General features: G+C 40.7%; 2 protein-coding genes and 1 pseudogene across 3 annotated transcripts in view; 1 reads left to right on the top strand and 2 right to left on the bottom strand.

Moving 5' to 3' along the window:
- Nucleotides 1–6,325, bottom strand: part of SLC9C2 (solute carrier family 9, member C2 (putative)) — a 95,282-nt gene extending 88,957 nt beyond the window's left edge. Inside the window, exon 1 of the mRNA XM_010850252.1 lies at nt 6,126–6,325. Within this exon, the coding sequence (XP_010848554.1) occupies nt 6,126–6,261 (136 nt within the window). The 5' untranslated portion in view covers nt 6,262–6,325. The remainder of the gene's footprint in view (nt 1–6,125) is intronic.
- The window catches only part of ANKRD45 (ankyrin repeat domain 45), a 51,249-nt gene continuing 36,261 nt past the window's right edge, over nt 6,261–21,248 (bottom strand). Inside the window, exons 6-7 of one of the 2 annotated variants that reach the window (XM_010850067.1) lie at nt 14,598–14,670; nt 6,261–6,331 (exon numbers count right to left, since the gene is read on the bottom strand). In XM_010850067.1, the coding sequence (XP_010848369.1) occupies nt 14,642–14,670 (29 nt within the window). In that variant the 3' untranslated portion in view covers nt 6,261–6,331; nt 14,598–14,641. Of the gene's footprint in view, nt 6,332–14,001; nt 14,671–21,248 lie in introns of those variants that run through there. The other variant, XM_010850066.1, reaches the window with a different exon arrangement.
- LOC104996041 lies at nt 20,035–20,488 on the top strand (annotated as a pseudogene).

Below are 21,248 nucleotides of genomic sequence, written 5' to 3' on the forward strand. Positions count from 1 at the left end.
AGGGACTCTCAAGAGTTTTCTCCAACACCACAGTTCAAAAGCATCAATTCTTCCACACTCAGCCTTCTTTATGGTCCAACTCTCACATTCATACATGACTGCTGGAAAAACCATAGTCTTGACTAGATGGACCTTTGTTGGCAAAGTAATGTCTGTGCTTTTTAATATGCTGTCTAGGTTGATCATAGCTTTTCTTTCAAGGAGCAAGGGTCTTTTAACTTCATGGCTGCAGTCACCATCTGCAGTGATTTTGGAGCCCAAAAAATAAAGTCAGTCACTGTTTCCGTTCTTTCCCCATCTATTTGCCGTGAAGTGATGGGACCGGATGCCATGATCTTAGTTTTCTGAATGTTAAGCTTTAAGCCAACTTTTTCACTCTCCTCTTTCACTTTCATCAAGAGGCTTTTTAGTTCCTCTACACTTTCTGCCATAAGGGTGGTGTCATCTGCATATCTGAAGTTATTGATATTCTCCCGGCAATCTTGATTCCAGCTTGTACTTCATCCAGCCTGGCATTTTGCATGATGTACTCTGCATATAAGTTAAATAAGCAGAGTGACAATATACAGCCTTGATGTACTCCTTTTCCTATTTGGAAACAGTCTGCTGTTCCATGTCCAGTTCTAACTCTTGCTTCTTGACCTGCATACATATTTATCATGATGCAGGTAAGATCGTCTGGTATTCCCATCTCTTTAAGAATTTTCCACAGTTTGTAGTGATCCACACAGTCAAAGGCTTTGGCACAGTCAATAAAGCAGAAGTAGATGTTTTTCTGGAACTCTCTTGCTTTTTCAATGATCCAACGAATGTTGGCAATTTGATCTCCGGTTCCTCTGCCTTTTCTAAAACCAGCTTGAACATGTGGGATTTCAAGGTTCATGTATTGTTGAAGCCTGGCTTGGAGAATTTTGAGCACTACTTTCCTAGTGTATGAGATGAGCACAATTGTGTGGTAGTTTGAGCATTCTTTGGCATTGCCTTTCTTTGGGATTGGAATGAAAACTGACCTTTTCCAGTCTGTGGACACTGCTGAGTTTTCCAAATTTGCTGCCATACTGAGTGCAACACTTTAATAGCATCATCTTTTATGATTTGAAACAGCTCAACTGGAATTACATCACCGCCACTAGCTTTGTTCTTAGTGATGCTTTCTAAGGCCCACTTGATTTCACATTCGAGGATGTCTGGCTCAAGGTGAGTGATCACACCATTGTGGTTATCTGGGTCATGAAGATCTTTTATGTGCAGTTATTCTGTTTATTCTCGCTACCTCGTCTTAATATCTTCTGCTTCTGTTAGGTCCATACCATTTCTGTCCTATATTGTGCCCATCTGTGCATGAAATGTTCCCTTGGTATCTCTAATTTTCTTGAAGAGATCTCTAGTCTTTCCCATTCTGTTGTTTTCCTCTGTTTCTTTGTATTGATCACTTAAGAAGGCTTTCTTATCTTTCCTTGTTATTCTTTGAACTCTGTATTCAAATGGGAATATCTCTCCTTTTCTCCTTTACCTTTCACTTCTCTTCTTTTCTCAGCTATTTGTAAGGCCTCCTCAGACAACCATTTGGCCTTTTTGCATATCTGTTTTTCTTGGGGATGGTCTTGATCACTGCATCCTGTACAATGTCACAAACCCCCATCCATAGTTCTTCAGGCACTCTATCAGATCTAATCCCTTAAATCTATTTCTCACTTCCACTATATAATTGTAAGGGAACTGACTGAAGTCATACCTGAAGGGTCTAGTGGTTTTCCCTACTTTCTTCAATTTAAGTCTGAATTGGGCTTTCCTGGTGGCTTAGATGGCAAAGCATCTGCCTGCAATGCAGACCTGGGTTCAATCTCAGGGTTGGGAAGATCCCCTGGAGAAGGAAATGGCAACCCACTCCAGTACTTTTGCCTGGAGAATCCCATAGACGGAGGAGCCTGGTAGGCTACAGTCCATGGGGTCGCAGAGAGTTGGACACAACTGAGCAACTTCACTTTCTTTCTTTGGCAATAAAGATTTCACAATCTGAGCCACAGTCAGCTCCCAGTCTTGTTTTTGCTGAATGTATAGAGCTTCTCCATCTTTGGCTGCAAAGAATATAATTAATCTGATTTCAGTATTAACCATCTGGTGATGTCCATGTATAAGTCTTCTCTTGTGTTGTAGGAAGAGGGTGTTTGCTATGACCATTGCATTCTCTTGGCAAAACTCTATTAACCTTTGACCTACTTCATTTTGTACTCCAAGGCCAAATTTGCATGTTACTCCAGACATCTCCTGACTTCCTACTTTCGCATTCCAGTCCCCTATAATGAAAAGGACATCTTTTTGGGGTGTTAGTTCTAGAAGGTCTTGTAGGTCTTCATAGCACCACTCAACTTCAGCTTCTTCAACATTACTGGTGGGGCATAGACTTGGATTACTGTGATATTGAATGGTTTGCCTTGGAAACGAACAGAGATCATTCTGTCGTTTTTGAGATTGCATCCAGGTACTGCATTTCAGACTCTTGCTGACTATGATTGCTACTCCACTTCTTCTAAGGGATTCTTGCACATAGTAGTAGATAGAATGGTCATCTGAGTTAAATTCACCCATTCCAGTCCATTTTGGTTCACTGATTCCTAAAATGTCGATATTCACTCTTGCCATCTCCTATTTGACCACTTCCAATTTGCCTTGGTTCATGGACTTAACATTCCAGGTTCCGAAGCAATATTGCTCTTTACAGCACTGGACTTTACTTCCATCACCAGTCACATCCACAACTGGGTGTTGTTTTTGCTTTAGCTCCATCTCTTCATTCTTTCTGGAGTTATTTCTCCACTGATCTCCAGTAGCACATTGGGCACCTACCGACCAGGGGAGTTCATCTTTTAGTGTCCTATCTTTTTGCCTTTTGAGGGATTGGGGGCAGGAAGAAAATGGGATGACAGAGGATCAGATGGCTGGATGGCATCACCAACTCGATGGACTTGAATTTGAGGGAACTCTGGAAGTTGGTGATGGACAGGGAGGCCTGGCGTGCTGCGATTCATGGGGTTGCAAAGAGTCAGACAAGACTGAACTGACTGACTGTTCATGAGGTTCTCAAGGCAAGAATATTGAAGTGGTTTGCCCTTCCCTTCTCCAGTGGACCACATTTTGTCAGAACTCTCCACCATGACCCATGTGTCTTGGATGGCCCTACACGGCATGGCTCATAGTTTCATTGACTTAGACAAGGCTGTGGTCCATGTGATCAGCTTGATTAGTTGTCTGTGATTATGGTTTTCATTCTGGATAAGAATTAAGAGACTTATGGAAGCTTCTTGATGGCAGAGACTGACTGAGGTAGAAACTGGGTCTGTTCTATTGAGTGGGGCCATGCTCCATAAATCTTTAATCCAATTTTCTGTTGATGGGTGGGGCTGTGTTCCCTCCCTGTTGTTTGACCTGAGGCCAAACTATGGTGGAGGTAATGAAGATAATGGGGACCTCCTTCAAAAGGTCCCATGCACACAATGCCACACTCAGTGCCCCTGACCCTGCAGCAGGCTACCACTGACCCAAGCCTCTGCCAGAGACTCCTGAACACTCACGGGCAAGTCTGGGTCTCTTGTGGGGTCACTGCTCCTTTCTCCTGGGTCCTGGTGCATACAAGGTTTTGTTTGTACCCTCCAAGGGTCTGTTTCCCCAGTCCTCTCTAAGTTCCTTCAGCTCTGTGGTGTGGTTAATGGCGACCTCCTCCAAGAGGGCTTATGCCATACCCAGGTCTGCTGCACCCCAGAGCCTCTGCCCCTGCGGCAGGCCACTGCTGACCTACACCTCCACATGAGACACTCAAACACTCAAAGGCAGGTCTGGCTCAGTCTCTGTGGCATCTCCTGGTACGCAGAATGTTTTCTTTGAGCCCTCCAAGCATCTCTGGCAGGTATGGGGTTTGATTCTAAGTGCGATTTCACCCCTCCTACCATTTTGCTGGGGCTCTCCTTTGCCCTTGGACATGGGGTATCTTTTTTTGGTGGGGTCAAACATTCTCCTGCCAATGGTTGTTCAGCAGTGAGTTGTAATTTTGGAGTTATCGCAGATGATGAACCCACGTCCTCCTACTTTGCCATCTTGCAATGTCTTACTACATGTTAATCACTACTCATCCTAAGCTATAGTAACATATATTCTGTAGTTTTCTTAAACACCAGAAATACTTTTAAATGAAATCTAATCATAGGGAAAACTTCCTTTACCAATTAAGTGTTAAAGGACACTAGCTATTCTGTTTATATGAATCTTCTTGCCTTAAAACTCCCTCCGTGCATGCGTGCTAAGTCATTTCAGTTATGTCCAACTCTGTGCAACCCCATGGACTGTGTCCCACCAGGCTCTTCCATCCATGGGATTCTCCAGGCAAGAATACTGGAGTAGGTTGCCATGCTCTCCTCCAGGGGATCTTCCCAACCCAGGGATCAAACCCATGTCTCCAGCACTACCTGGGAAGCCCCTAAAACTTCCTACTCTAAGATTATTCAGCTCATCACTTCCAGAGGCACTATATAGATTACAATCCAGTTAACTTATGCCTAAGGTGAGACTCATTGGCCTCTCAGAGTCTGTATTTCTTGCCTTTCACCTACAGGTCATGACAAATCAGTAAATATTTTTGAACACTTATGCATAAGGTTAGCCAGAGAAATGTTTCTCAAGCAATTTCTGCAATGCCCTTTACTGCTTGGAGCACCTGTCTCTATGTAATCATAAAAGATCTAAAGCTAGTGAGATTCATGGTCAGCAGCACTTTATTGTACCAAAAGGGACCAAGGTTGATGATGAGCATTTTAAAGACCCCAGAGAAAGCAATTTCACTCCCTAATGGGAGTAAAATTGAAGTTCTTCATGGGTGTTTGCTTTGTTGCTTCTCTGTAGTCTTTGTACCAGTTTCCCTGGTAAAGAATGTGCCTGGAATACACGAGACCCAGGTTCAACCCCTGAGATGGGAAGATCCCCTAGAGAAGGGAATGGCAACCCACTCTAGTATTCTTGCCTGGAGAATTCCATGGACAGACAGACCATGGAGTGGCAAAGAGTTTGACACGACTGAGCAACTAAAACTCACTTTTGTTCCAGAAAGCATTTTAAACCAGCTGACATTTTGCCCAAATGAAAAAAATTTTTAAGGGAACTAGAAAATGTTCTCTAATCACTAGTGTTGAATTATGGAATAAAGCATCTGTGTTTTTTAATATGTTATTTTATCTGCATGAATATCATTCTTCATGCCTATTGAATACTTTATCATTGTGTAAGAGACCTTATAGGTAAAACTTTTCCTAATTCCCCCCCCCCCAGTGGGTGGAATGGTACATCTTCCCTAAAGAAAAAGCACATCAAAAGTCATAGTAGAATGGACAAAAGGATGATGTTAACTAAGCAAATTGTGAACCATGTATCTGGGTTCTATTTGCCCTCCCCTCATCCCAGATATTTAGGTCAAGTTAGGCCTGGCAGGCTGGAGAAGGCAATGACAACCCACTCCAGTACTCTTGCCTGGAAAATCCCATGGACGGAGGAGCCTGGTAGGCTGCAGTCCATGGGGTCGCTAGGAGTCAGACACAACTGAGCAACTTCACTTTCACTTTTCACTTTCAGGCACTGGAGAAGGAAATGGCAACCCACTCCAGTGTTCTTGCCTGGAGAATCCCAGGGACGGAGGAGCCTAGTGGGCTGCCATCCCTGGGGTCACACAGAGTCGGACACGACTGAATCGACTTAGCAGCAGCAGCAGGCCTGGCAGGCAAGAAGGAAGCCAGGCAGTGTAAAGCTCTCCCTCTCCTTTGTTACCAGAGATTCTGGACTATACCTTTAAAGTTATAATAATGACACTGCATTGCAATTATGTGTCTGCCTGTCTCCCACACGAAAAGCCTCCTTAAGGCTAAGAACTTTCATATTCTCCACACTGCTATGCTCAGCAAATGTCATGAATGAATGAAGGAGCATAGTAGAGATCAGACTTATAAATAAATGAAACAAGATTGATATCATTCACTCACATCTTATAATTTCATTGGTTTTCTTCTTTTGTTGTAATTGTGATCACTTTCTGCAGAAAGATTCAGAGGTCAGAGGAAAGATGAGATGTAAAAACAATCACCTACCTCCCAAAACAAGCGTGGACCATACAAGAATCAGGAAATGTCCCTTCCCAACAGTGTAGTCAGCGGCCCTTCCACAGAGTAAATCAGGTCTGTTACCTTCTTTTTGTACCCAGAAGGACACATTAGTTTTTGACATTGTTTTATCAGTCCCAGTTGATGAACCTGGATGAGATTTACTGTTGACACTTTCACTAGTACAGACTAACCTGTTATGATACACAAAAAAGAAGACCATGTGACTGGCCAGGATCCAATCCATCCACATTCTTTCTACCTAAGATTATACTACACTCAGATCTGAGCCCACAAGGTACAAATTAATACCTCCTGTTCCACCTCTGCTCCAAGAACATTCTATGGGAACATTAATAGCAGCGTTTGTGTTTCTTCCTGATACTGCTACACATGTATCAGGGAGAGATGGTATCGATTTTTGCATGTACCATTTATTGTACAATATGGTAATGTTTGTCTTCCCCATGGAACAGTGAGTTTCTTGAGGGTCAGGGCCAACTATTAGTTTCCCTTAAGGCTATGCACAGAGCGTGTGGCACATAACAGGCTCTCCATAAATACTGGATGAACTCTTTGAGGGAGAATTCTTTCTCTGGGAGTACAAATCATTCTAGAATTTTCTTCTACTATTGCCATTTCTTGCCCCTTTTTAATCTCTCAGGCCCCTCCAACTCCAAAATGACAAGTGGGAAACAGGTCAAAGTTGAATCCTATTGGTTAAGGATGGGGGTGCAGAAGAATGTGAATAACCTAAAAACAAAGGAAAAAGACAAAAGTTGAGGTCTGATCATATGGTAGCTTTGAATGAATTAGAAAAAGTTCCCCCTTGCTAACAATAGGGCACACAGCTTAGCACGTGAGTAACAGGCTAGATTTCAACCCCAGGACCCAACCCACCCCCTCAAGCTGCTGCCCTTGTGTGGAACCTAGTCTGCATAAATAGATGTGAATGTCCTGAGGACTCATTCTCTTTTTCTCTCCCTTGCAGCTAGCCTTAACCTAAAATTCCTAGAGGTTCCTGAAGTATCCCCAATAATATCTGGATCTTTGCTTTGCATCTGTTGGGTCTGAAAGTCACAGTGATTCTGACGTGAAGTGGACGATAGCCCAGAAATGGGATTCAAAACACTGTATCTTGAAACCTGTCCCTCCAGCAGCACCTCACATCCTCCGCACCTTCACAGCCTCTACTCAACTTGTCAGGACAGCCTTGCTCCCAAATCAAGTTCTCCAAACTTTCAAAACCAGCAATACCTTCAGCCAAGGCTAAGCAGGTTCAGAGTTGAAACCAAGGTGAAGGCACTGAAAATTATAAAAGCTGCTCAGCTCTGCATCTGTTTGCCAGGGACAATACTGCCAACTGATATAAAATTGAAAGCTATTTCCATACCTAATTCCTATTGGTTGCTTCCCAACTTACTTTCATTCTGATTGGCTACAAACATTATGCCCACCCCCAATCCAGAAGAAGCTTAAGTGTTCCCAGGGAAACTTGCATTTCTTAATGCTCAAGTTGTGTCTACACACATAACTGTTTTAACTGATTTTCTTTGCCTGGTGTAATGGCTGAAACAGTCATTGACCGTGTAGACAGAACTTCCTCCTATATGGTTTTTTAATATATACTCTGGTTTTCTTTCCTCAACTCTAACCCTTTTCAACTGCCTTGTCTCCTCTCTGACTTTTTCATTCATCCTTTTCTATTTTCTCTTTTTCTGCCTCTCCTTTATTTTCCATGGAGTTTCTCACTCCCCCTTTTCTCCTTAACTCCTATTTGTCATTGGCTTTTGGTCCTTGATTTGAAGAAACAATATCACCCATTCTTCATAGGACAAATGCATCCCAAATTCTGTGATACCCAATGTGATTTTTTTTATGCCAAATCTAATCAATAAAATCAAATACAGTATAAATTTAAACAAATGAATCAGTTATTAATCAACTTGTAGTTTACTTTGAAGAGAGTTATTCTATGACAATGAAATTCTACTCTCTCCTTCCTGTGCCACACTAATCAGGGCACCGAGGATAACACCACCACAACGAGATGATTTCATCTATCGTCAATCTTCTCCATCACTGTGTCAAGGACATTTTGACACATAGAAGCCCCAGTTCCTTCTTGAGACTGACTGGTTTTAGTCAACAGCTCTACGTCTGCCCTAACTGCAACAACCACCACTAGCACTCACACACCATTCTCCCAAAATATTTCCTTTACAATGGTTTGTTGCTGTTGTCTGGTGTGGTTCTTTTATGTCACTGGACCCATTCCTACCATAAATCCTGAGGACTATGTTTTTCTAAAAGCTGTCTTGTACACAGGCTGTCTCCTGAGAGACCCATTCCTTACTCATTCCCAACCTGCCCTTACTGAGCCCTTCTGGTTACCAAGTTCACTGCTCTTTCTCCCATATTCATCTTAACCTCATCTCTATTGCCTGTCACCTTGATTTCTCTCCTAAACTGCCATGACTCACATCACTCTGAGTAATGTCCCTCCAGTTCTGTCTAGTTCTTATCCCAGTGCTATCCCCTCAGGCTCATTGGGTTCACCCATACCCTCCAGGTAAGAGTCATGCAGTTTTTACATTTTAAAAGTCAGATTCTCCATGGCTTTTGGGAAAATACCCATACCTCAAAAACCCTGAACAAAATTCATAGAGTCAGATCTAGATTACATATGGTTCTGAGAGCTAGAGATAACACATAACTAGAATACACAGAGGTGATGAAATTTCTCTCACAACAATATTTCCCATAAAGCTTAAAAAAAAGCAATAATAAATTTATATTTCACCTTTTTTGGTACAGTACTTTCCTTGGTGACTCAGATGGTAAAGAATCTGCTTGCAATGCAGGAGAGCCCAGGTTCGATCCCTGGGTTGGGAAGATGTCCTGGAGAAGGAAATACAACCCACTCCAGTATTTTTGCCTGGAGAATTCTATGAACAGAGGAGCCTGGCAGGCTACAGTCCATGGGGTCACAAAGAGTCAGACAGAACTGAGTGACTAAAACTTCTGTACTTTTGATTTGTGGTAGAGCCAGTTGAATACTTTGATGGCTTTGAGAGTTGAGAGCTGAGAGGCTTCCCAGTCAGTCTCACCCAAACTCCATCTTCTGATGATAGACTACACTGTCTAACAGAGACAGGCACAAAACAGGTTGGTTAGTCATAGCTCTCTGTCCCCCTAACACTATGGTTGGTTCAGAGCATGAGACTCAAAACCAATCTATTATCGAGAGACAGCTGGTCTCTTTCCATTTGACTTTAGTTGTGGTGATAACCCCTAGTGCAGCTACAGGCTATCTTTCCAGCTGCACTAAGAAAGCTGACCTCAAGTCTGAAGCTGAGCAAAGCCTTTCTTTTTTTTTTTTTTTTTTTAAAGCCTTTCTGAGTCTGAACATTTCCATGACATACCACCTAAATATCACTGAGGTCTTAACCAATGACCTCCCAATCCTGCTTGAGATTTTATCTTTTCCCAGAAGCCATCTCTTAGTTTGATAACTTTTTTGCCATCTACAAAGGCTAGGAATGAGAACTAATTTTATTTTCAAACCTAGCAAGTACTGAATCCTTTATATTTCTTTTAAATTTTATTTGAAAACTGAACTGATCCTTTTAGGCTCATCTCTCTCCAATTTTAGTAGGAGAATACAGGTGGCACTTGAACACTATTTGGAAAAGTCCTGAGCAGGATCACTGAGTTCATTACTTGGATAAAAGCGTGGCCAAACTTACCACCATCACATAAGAAGGGTACCTTTTCTCTAGCTTCTAATAACATTTTCCTCTCTTTCCTAAAAATTCCCACTACAAGCCTCCTGTGCATGAGTTTGTGCTCAGTTGTGTCTGACTCTCTGTGACCCCATGGACTGTTGCCTTCCAGGCTTCTCTGTCCATGGAATCTTCCAGGAAAAAATACTGGAGCAGGTTGCCATGCCTTCTCCATGGGATCTTCCTGACCCAGGGACTAAACCTGGGTCTCCCACATTGCAGGCAGATTCTTTACCATCTGAGCCGCCATGGAAGCCCCAAGAGCCTCCCAGACAGCCTCAAAGATTCTGCTAATAACCTAAGGCTCTGCAGGCTTTCACTAACACTCTCCTCTAGCCCATTCCAGCTTCTGTCTACTACCCAGTCCCAAAAGGCAATGCCATATGTTTTAGGGTTTGTTATGTTGATTTCTCACTTCCAAGTTCTAAAATTTATGTGTTATAAATTGCCGCATAACAAACAGACACAAACCTTAGTAGTTTAAAACAACAATTATTTATTTGGCTGAAATCTACAGTTTTGGCATGGCTCAACAGAGGCTTGTCTCTGCTCCATACAGCACCAGGTGTGGTGGTTCAACTGGAGGATCTGCTTCCAAGATGATTCACCCACATCACTGATGACCGCTGGCTGGAGCTCAGCCAGGGCTACGAGCTGGGCCTCAGTGCCTGTCCATATAGGTCTCTCCACAGGTTGGTTTCCAAGAGCCAGCATCCCAAGAAAACTAGTTAGAAACTGTATCATCTTTATCTTTTATGATCTATGAAAGTCACATAGTTTTACTTTTACTGTAGTTACAGGCCTGCCCAGGTTCATGATGAGAGAGAACAGAGACCCACCTCTCTATGTGAGGAATGTCACGATCACATTGAAGAAGAGCAGGTGGGATGAGAGATGCAGCCATCTTAGAAAATGCAATCTATCACAAATTAGATGAAACACTGGGATGGACTGTCAGCCTTTCACAATTATGGTAACCGAAGTAGCACCCGACTGCTTTAGCTTAGTCTAGAGCAACATATCTCAAAGGCTAGACCATATGCCAGTTGTTGTAATTCATTATATGAGTTCCCTCATACATGGAAAAATGAAAAACATAGAAGTCTATACTAAAAGTTAATTTATTCAATTTTAAAGAGTAGAGCCTTATACTGAAGTCATATCTTCCTGTTTTTTCTGGCGTTAATATTTCTTTTCTTTTATTAAATGATAATCATAACAGACATTAGCTGTTTTCTTAATGATGTCATACCAATCTCCTCCCCCTCCTCTTTTTTTTTTTTTACAGTTTTCCAATCAATGAAAAAACACAAAAGCCTAAGGAACCGCCATCTAAAAGTAATCAGAACACTCTTATGTACCTTTTACTACCTCTTAAATAATGTGATTTAATTTACTAGTATGTACTTTGAAATAGTAATTAATTACTCTGTGGGTGTTCATCTTCAAAGTCATGCAGCTACCTGAGTACAGCTCAAAGTCATGCAGCTACCAGAATAATAGCTCAAACAGAATTCAGACAGGATTCACAAAGTATCAGGACCTGTGACACACCTGTAAATATACCTATAATTCAATGTAACATTAAGTCACAAGATACACCATGTCTCTCAAAACTTACTAAAGTTACAGATCTATAGATATAAACATATATTCAGACCCTCACATTAGTGAAACGCTTAAAATGAGATTCAGGAATTCCTTGATAATCACCAGGATCACATGACTAAAAAGTAATAGGGGACTCAAGAAGAAAGCTTAGAAATAGAGAACAAACTAAATACACAATCGTAATTCTGGATGTAAGTGTGGCCTATCTTCTGGAGGAGCAGAAGTGGACATGGGGCATTGGCACAGCAAAATATGGAGACAGGATTCAGGAGTCATTTCTACAAAGGTTAACAAGCTCTATAAATGAATGAAGACTAGTGAATTCTACGAATAAGGTGGTGCCAAAACTATTATTCACTAACTTACTATGTTACAGGCTCTTTGGGAATGAAGAAAAACAAGACAAAGTCCCTACCCTGAAAAAGCTCACAGTTGGGACTTTCCTGGTGGTCCAGTGGTTAAGAATCCTCCTTGCGATGCAGAAAACACTGGTTCGATCCCTGGTCAGGAAACTAATATCCCACATGCCTCAGAGCAACTAAGCTTGAGTGCCATAACTATTGAGTCCATGCACAACTAGAGAGTCCATGTACCACAACAAAAGATTCCGCATGCCGCAACTAAAACCCGATGCAGCCAAATAAACAATTAAATATGTTTAAAAAAAAAAAAAGCTTATAATTCATATATGAACAATTACATAGAATATAGTACAGAGCTATTAATGTTATGTGTGCCCCAAGGGATTAGTTCTTACTAACATTGGGGATAGAGATCACGGAATAGAGAATTACCGATTGCTTTCCCAAGGGTTGGGATTGACTGTTTTCAGCTTTATTGAGGTACAATTGACAAGTAAAATTGAAAGATAGCATTGACTTTCGAAAAGTTCCCCTATCTTGAAGCCAGATGAAGAAGAGGAGCTGGTGTCTCAGCCCATTCAGGCTGCTGTAACAAACCCATCATAAGGTTTGTTGTAACTTATATACAAACATTTACTTATATTTCTGGAGGCTGGGAAGGCCAAGTTCATGACACAAGCAGACTCTCTTGAGTGTGCATTCTAGATGGATATCTTTCTGCTGTAACCTCACATGGTACAAGGAGCAAGGGAGCCATCTAGAGACTCTTATGTAAAGGGCCTCATCAGCAGCCTCACTGACCTTAACACCTGCCAAGGCTTTGCCTCCTAATACTCTCACAGAGGGCATCAAGTTTCAAAATAGTAATCTGGAGGAGGGGACACAAACATATTCATAGCAGCTGCTGAAAAGAGAAAAGTAGTCTGTAAGAAAGTAAAGGAACCATAAGGACATAAAGGTGCCAATGTGAATTTCAAGAACAAGATATAAAGATAAATAAAGGAGAGAGTTTATTTTCTACTCAGTCTTATCTAGGAATCTTTGAAGTGAGATTCAGAAATCCTTTCCTCGTCACTAGAAAGCAGTGTCATATTCACGATCAAGGCTCAGAAAATGTAGAATCGGAGCAGAAAGGACAAAAATGGCATCTGGCCTTTGCCCAAATTATTGCCGTGCTTAAAGGGAATAGACTCCTCACAATCTATAATATTGAGAGAATGGAACAAACACTGATCTCCTTTTTTGCACTACTCCATAATACCCACTAGATCTATCAATGAGGGGGCTGAGAGGCACTGCCCTGCTCTTCTGCTCAAGGCAACTAAATGTGAATAGCTCATACATTAAAAAAAAAAATCTCAAAACTTTTACATTTGTGATACAGTGTTACCTCAAAACTGTGCCTGAGAAAATGTCAACTGACAAGGAATTACTGAACTGCTCATTTCGTTTCCTTCCCTTCAACAATGAAAAACTAGCTTTTAGGGTGGGACAAAGAAGAGAATAATTTTATTCCTATAGAACTTTTCCTGAAAGTCACAGAGTAGCAGAAGGTTCAGGGGCTCTTAGACAAACTAGAAAAAATGACATTTCAAATCACTAATATGAAACCAACAATTATATTTAAAACCTAAGTAATATAAAACAGAAGGAAAATGACATGTAATACAGTTAGGGGACAATAGAGGATGAGATGGTTGGATGGCATCACTGACTCAATGGACATGAGTCTGAGCAAGCTCTGGGAGTTGGTGATGCACAGGGAAGCCTGGCATGCTGCAGTCCATGGAGTCGCAAAGAGTCGGGCACGACTGAGCAACTGAACTGAACTGAACTGATTGTCAAACCTACAGATTAAGTGAAATCTAAATATAAAACTAAACAGATCTCTGTTTATCAATTTAAAAACAGAAGGAGGTTAAAGAAACAAGAAGATTTACTAAGAGACCACGTGTATGCATGCGTGCTTAGTCACTTCAGTCGTGTCTGACTCTATGTGACCCTGTGAACTGTTACCTGTCCATGGGATTCCCTAGGCAAGACTACTGGAGTGGGTAGCTATGTCCTCCTCCAGGAGATCTTCCTGAGCCAGGGGTCGAACCCACACCTCTTACCATCTTCTGCATTGGCAGGCGGGTTCTTTACCGCTAGTACCACCTGGGAAGCCCACTAGGAGACCACATCCCACCTTAAAGGTGAATTTTATTTTGGAGGTAAGAAACTAATATTTGTATAAGCAGAGGACTCTTATCTGAACCATCCTTAATATTTCCTTGCTCCAGAATGTCATCCCATAGCTTTCCTTTTGAGGAAGGGAGAACACATTTTTCCTCTGGAAATGGTCAATGTGTCTTAAAAAAAAAAAAAAAAACCCTCAATTGAAGAGAAACTCCCTGCCTCAGTTACATAGAAAACTGTCAGATTCTCTAAGCAGCTTTTATAACTCCCATCTGGTCTTTGTGAGTGACTCATACTCAAGTGTTCTCTGGAACTCACATTAGACTGATTTGCAAGGGCAGAGGCAAGGCCAGAAAGTCTGGACATAAGCATGCTGAATGGGATAAAACAAAACAAGCATGATTTAATTTCATATTTAAACATTTTTCTAAAACCCCACATCTGTTTTCTTAACTTCAGTGAGCACAGATAGGTTTGCCTTTATAGACATAGAAGACGATGTGGCCTGTTATTAAAACACATACTCAATAGAAGGTATGATCTTGACTTCTTTTCTGATCGTGGCTTACTATACAGATTTGGCACTTTTCACTTGACCTGAAAGGAAGAAGATTTTTAAATTACATTTAATTAGCATGCTACAGAAAACAAAAATGAAGCCAGCTTTTAAAACACTGGGCATGAAATAAATCAGTATATCCAAGCCTGAAGCAGTCATTGATGAAATCCTGATGTTGGTAGGTCAATTCTCCCCCAACCTTTTTCTTTTCCCACAATATTTAAAGCTGTGAGGTCACACTTCTCATATAAACAGTACTACTGTTCCTAATTGAGCCATTTGAGTAAACTGCTTAGCCTCACGTCTGAACTTTCTTCATTGTAAAACAAAGGGGTCGTTTCAGAGGTTCCATCAAGATCTAATATGAAGGTGTAAGATACTGAGGTGCTCAGAGGGGATACAGAGGACCTGGGTAAAGAGGCAATATTTAAAATTCAAATATAGTATATTTACAATGTTGTGTTAATTTCTGCCATACAGCAAAGCGATTCAGTGTGTGTGTGTGTATATAAACAACTTTTTCATATTCTTTCCCATTATGGTTTCTTACAGACTATAGTTCCCTCTGCTATATAATAGGACCTTGTTTATCCATACTACATATAATAGTTTATATCTGCTAATTCCAAACTCCCAATTCACCCCTTCCCAAAGCCCTCCCCTACCTTGACAGACACAAGTCTCTATGTCTGTGAGTCTGTTTCTGTTCTGTAGATAAGTCCATTCGTGTCATATTTTAGATTCCACATACAAGTGGTTATCATCATGGTACTTATCTTTCTCTTTCTTACTTCACTTAGTACGATAATCTCTAGGTCCATCCATGACGCTGTAAATGGGATTATTTCATTCCTTCTCATGGCTGAGTAGCATCCCATTGTGTGTGTGTGTGTGTGTGTCACATCTTTATCCATTCATCTGTCAATAAACATTTAGGTTGTTTTCATATCTTGGCTATTGTAAATACACTGCTATGAAAATAGGGGTGCAAGTATCTTTTTGAATTATAATTTTTTCTGTATGTGTGCCCAGAAGTGAAACTGCTGGATCATATGGCAACCCTATTTTTAGTTTTTCGAGGAACCTACATGCTGTTTTCCATAGTGGCTGCATCAATTTACATTCCTACAACAGTACAGGAGGACTTCCTTTTCCCTGCTCCCTCTCTGGCATTTCTTTTTTTGTAGACCTTTTATGATGGCCACTCTGACCAGTGTGAGGTGGTACCCCATAGTTTTGATTTGCACTTCTCTAATAATTAGTGATGATACACATCTTTTCATGTATCTATTAGCCATCCATATGCCTTCGTTGGAAAAATGTTTATTTAGGTCTTCTGCCTATATTTTGATTGGGTTGTTTGCTTTTTTTGGTATATGATCTTTTTTATGTGTTGCTGGATTCAGTTTGCTAGTATTCGGTTGAGAATATCTGCATCTAATTTGTCAAAAACATTGGCCTATAATTTTCTTTTTTGGTGGTATCTTTGTCTACTTTTGGTATCTGGGTAATAGCAGCTTCATAAAATGTCTTTGGGAGTGTTCCCTTCTTTTCACTCTTTTGGAAGAGTTTGAGAAGGATTCATGTAAGTTCTTCTTTGTATGTTTCATAGAATTTTCCTGTGAAGCCATCTGGTCCTGACTTTTGTTTGTAGAGAGCTTTTTATTACAAATTGTATTTCACTTTAGAGATTGGTCTGTTAAAATTACCTATATCTTCTTGATTCAATTTTGGTATGCTATATGTTTCTAGAAATGTCTTCTTTTTTCCTAAGTTGTCCCATTTGTTGGCATATAATGGTTTACATTATTCTTTCATAGGTTTTTGTGTTTCTGCAGTATCAGTTGTGATTTCTCCTCTTTCATTCCTGATTTTGTTTTTTGTTTTTTTTAGATCATCTCTCTTTTCTTCTTGGTGAGTCTGGCTAGAGGATTGTCAATTTTGTTTACTTTTTTCAAAGAACCACTCAACTTTATTTTCTATTGCTTTTTAAATTTCTATCTTATTATTTCCTCTCTGATCTATATTATTTCCTTCCTTCCGCTGACTTTAGGTTTTGCTCGTTCTTCTTTTTCTAACTGTTTTAAGTGGTTCAGTTCAGTCACTCAGTCGTGTCTGACTCTTTGAGACCCCATGAATCACAGCACGCCAGGCCTCCCTGTTCATCACCAACTCTCGGAGTTCACGCAGACTCATGTCCATCGAGTCAGTGATGCCATCCAGCCATCTCATCCTCTGTCGTCCCCTTCTCCTCCTGCCCCCAATCCCTCCCAGCATCAGAGTCTTTTCCAATGAGTCAACTCTTTGCATGAGGTGGCCAAAGTACTGGAGTTTCAGCTTGAGCATCATTCCTTCCAAAGAAATCCCAGGGCTGATCTCCTTCAGAATGGACTGGTTGGATCTCCTTGCAGTCCAAGGGACTCTCAAGAGTCTTCTCCAACACCACAGTTCAAAAGCATCAATTCTTCGGCGCTCAGCTTTCTTTACACTCCAACTCTCACATCCATACATGACCACTGGAAAAACCATAGCCTTTACTGGACGGACCTTTGTTGGGAAAGTAATGTCTCTGCTTTTGAATATGCTGTCTAGGTTGGTCATAACTTTCCTTCCAAGGAGTAAGCGTCTTTTAATTTCATGGCTGCAGTCACCATCTGTAGTGATTTTGGAGCCCCCAAAAATAAACTCTGACACTGTTTCCACTGTTTTCCCATCTATTTCCCATGAAGTGATGGGACCGGATGCCATGATCTTCGTTTTCTGAATGTTGAGCTTTAAGTCAAATTTTTCACTCTCCACTTTCACTTTCATCAAGAGACTTTTTAGTTCCTCTTCACTTTCTACCATAAGGGTAGTGTCATCTGCATATCTGACGTTATTGATATCTCTCCCAGCAATCTTGATTCCAGCTTGTGCTTCTTCCAGCCCAGTGTTTTAAGTGGCAGATTATTTATTTCAGATTTTTCTTGTTTCTTGAAGAAGGCCTGTATCACTATGAACTTCTCTCTAAGAACTGCTCTTGCTGCATCCCACAGATTTTATATGGTGGTGTTCTCATAGTCATTCGTCTCAAGGTAGTTTTTTTATTTTCTATTTGATTTCATTGTTGACCCATTCATTTTTTAGTAGCATGTTACTTAGTCTCCATGTAATAGATTTTTTCTTTTCTTTTTCTATGGTTGATTTCTAGTTAATGAAATTGTGGTCCGAAAAGATGCCTGAAATAACTTGTATACTCTTAAATGTATTCAGGCTTGTTTTGTACCCTAGTATGTGGTCAATCCTAGACTATACTCCATGTGAACTTGAAAAGAATGTGCATTCTGGTTTTTTGTTTGTTTGTTTTTGGATATAATATCCTGGACAAAATCAATTGTCTGTTAGATTTTGGTCTCCCCAGTGGCTCAGCAGTAAAGATTCTACCTGCAATGCAGGAGACACCAGTTTGATCCCTGGATCGGGAAGATACTCTAGAAGAGGACAACCCACTCCAGTATTCTTGCCTGGAGAATCCCATGGACAGAGAAGCCTGGTGAGTACAGTCCATAGAGTTGCAAAGAGTCAGACACAACTAAAGTGACAGCACACATGCACACACAGCATGTTGAATTTTATCATTTAGGATCTCTGTTGCCTTACTGATTTTCTTCCTGAAACATCTATTCATTGGTGTGAGTGAGGTGTTAAAGTCTCCTACTATTGAGGTATTGCCATAAATCTCTCCCTTTACATCTATTAGTATTTATTTTATGTATTTGGGTGGTTCTATATCAGGTGGATTGTATTGTATTGTTTGTATTGGATTGGATTGGATTATTTGTATTGGATTGTTTGTATTTGATTGTATTGTATTGTTCCTTTTATCATTATATAGTATCTTCCTTTTTATCTTTCTTTATGACCTTTAAAGTCTATTTTGTCAGATATGAGCATTGCTACAACCACTTCCTTGTCATTTCCATTTGCATGAAATATCTTTTTCCATATCTTCACTTTCAATCTATGTGTGTCCTCTGCCCTAAAGTAGGTCTCTCATATGCAACGTATTCAGTTCAGTTCAGTTTAGTCACTCAGTCGTGTCCGACTCTTTGCGACCCCATGGACCGTAGCACGCCAGGCCTCCCTGGCCATCACCAACTCCCAGAGTACACCCAAATTCATGTCCATTGAGTTGGTGATGCCATCCAACCATCTCATCCTCTGTCGTCCCCTTCTCCTCCTGCCCTCAATCTTTCCCAGCATCAGGGTCTTTTTAAATGAGTCAGCTCCTTGCATCAGGTGGCCAAATATTGGAGTTTTAGCTTCAACATCAGTCCTTCCAATGAACACCCAGGACTGATCTCCTTTAGGATGGGCTGGTTGGATCTTTCCTTTTCTCCTTTGCTTTTTGCTTCTCTTCTTTTCACAGCTATTTGTAAGGCCTCCTCAGACAGCCATTTTGCCTTTTTGCATTTCTTTTTCTTGGGGATGGTCTTGATTCCTGTCTCCTGTACAATGTCATGAACCTCCGTCCATAGTTCATCAGGCACTCTGTCTTATCAGATCTAGTCCCTTAGATCTATTTCCCACTTTCACTGTATAATCATAAGGGATTTGATTTAGGTCATACCTGAATGGCCTAGTGGTTTTCCCCACTTCTTCAATGCAACGTAGTGTAGGCTCTTATTTTTTTATTCAATCTACCACTGATGCCTTCAGATTGGAGAAGTAGTCTCTTGACATTTGAGGTAATTATTGATATGTATGTATTTATTGACACTTTAAACTTTTTCTGGTGACTTTGTATTTCTTCTTTTTTCTTTTTCTTTTAGTTTTTCCTTTTGTGGCTTGATTTCTTTTGTATTATTCTTGTGCTCTCTTCTTTTTGGTTTTTGTGAATCTATTGTATGTTTTTGATTTGTGGTTACCCTGCTTTTCAGTATGTTAACCCCTTCCTACATCTACTTGCTTTAGTGAAAGTGACATCACTGTCATGTCCGACTCTTTGTGATCCCACGGACTGTAGCCTACCAGGCTCCTCCATCCATGGGATTTTCCAGGCAAGAGTACTGGCATGGGTTGCCATTTCCTTCTCCAGGGGATCTTCCTGTCCCAGGGATTGAACCCAGGTCTCCTGCATTGCAGACAGACGCTTTACCGTCTGAGCCACCAGGGAAGCCCACTTGCTTTAGACTGGTAGTCAAACAGGTTCAAATACATTCTAAAAAAAATATCATTTTCTTACTTTCCTCCCCCACATTTTATGACTTTGATGTTCTATTTTACATCTTCATTTATCCTTTTGCTGTTCATTGTGGTTATCACTTTCATAGAAAAAAATTTATTTCATTTTTTAAAATCTGTGTACTGCTCTCTTCCTCAGCTGTGCATACAGAAGTGGCAGCCATCTCCTACTTGGCATCATGACTGCCCCCAGGCCCCTTGTGAAGTTCAAGATCTTCAAAAAGAGGCCAAGAAGTTCATCCAACACCAGTCAAATCAATATGTCAAAATTAAGTGGAACTGGCAGAAACCCAGAAACACTGACAACGGGGTGTATGGGAGATTCAAGGGCCACATCTTGATGCCTAATACTGGATATAGGAGCAACAAGAAACCAGAGCACATGTTGCCCAGGAGACTCTGGAAGCTCCTGGACACAACATCGAAGAGTTTGAAGTGCTGCTGATATGCAACAAATCTTACTATGCTGAGATTGCTCACATCTCCTCCAAGAACTGAAAAGACTGAAAAGCCATTGTGGAAAGAGCAGTCCAGCTGGTTATTAGAGTCAGCAATCACAACATCAGGCTATGCAGCAAATAAAATGAAGAGACAGCTCATGTACACATTGTGTTTGTGTTAATAAAACCATGAAACTCATCAAAAAAAATGTGTTACTGACTCATTTAATTTATTTCCACCTGTGATTGGCTCTTTCCTATAGATTCTTGCTTCTTTTCTATTTAAAGACAGTCTTTCAATATTTCCTTCAGAACAGGTTTGGTATTGCTCTATTGTTTTACCTTTTACTTGTCTGAGAAACTCTTGATCTCTCCTTCTATTTTAAATGATAATCTTGGTGGGTAGAATATCCTAGATTGCAAATTTTTCCTTTCAGGATTTTCAATATATTTTGCTACTCCTTTCTGGCCTGCAACATTTCTGTAGAGAAATCAGCTAATAGCTTTATGGAGGTTCCCTTGTAAATCACTCAAGAGTTGGACATGACTTAGCGACTAAACCACCACTTTTCCCTTACTGCCTTTAGAACCCTCTCTTTATTTTTAACTTTTGCCATTTTAATTATGTTTTGGTCTGTTTGAATTCATCTTGTTTGGTACCCTCTGTGCTTCCTGTACCTGGATATCTGTTTCTTTCTTTAGATTTGGGAAGTTTTCAGCCATAACTTTTTAAAATACATTTTCATTCCCCTTTTTCTTCTGCTTCTGGGACTCCTATTATGTGTAGGTTGGCACACTTTATCACTGACTCAATGGACAAGAATCTGAGCAAACTCTGGGAGATAGTCAAGGACAGGGAAGCCTGGTGTGCTGCAGTCTATAGGGTAACAAAGAGTCGGCCATAACTTAGTGACTGAACAACAAAACAATATAAAGGTCTTTTTATATTGCTT

This window comes from Bison bison, unplaced genomic scaffold (genome assembly GCF_000754665.1).
Source record: "Bison bison bison isolate TAMUID 2011002044 unplaced genomic scaffold, Bison_UMD1.0 scf7180017864289, whole genome shotgun sequence".
NCBI classification, from domain to species: Eukaryota; Metazoa; Chordata; class Mammalia; order Artiodactyla; family Bovidae; genus Bison; species Bison bison.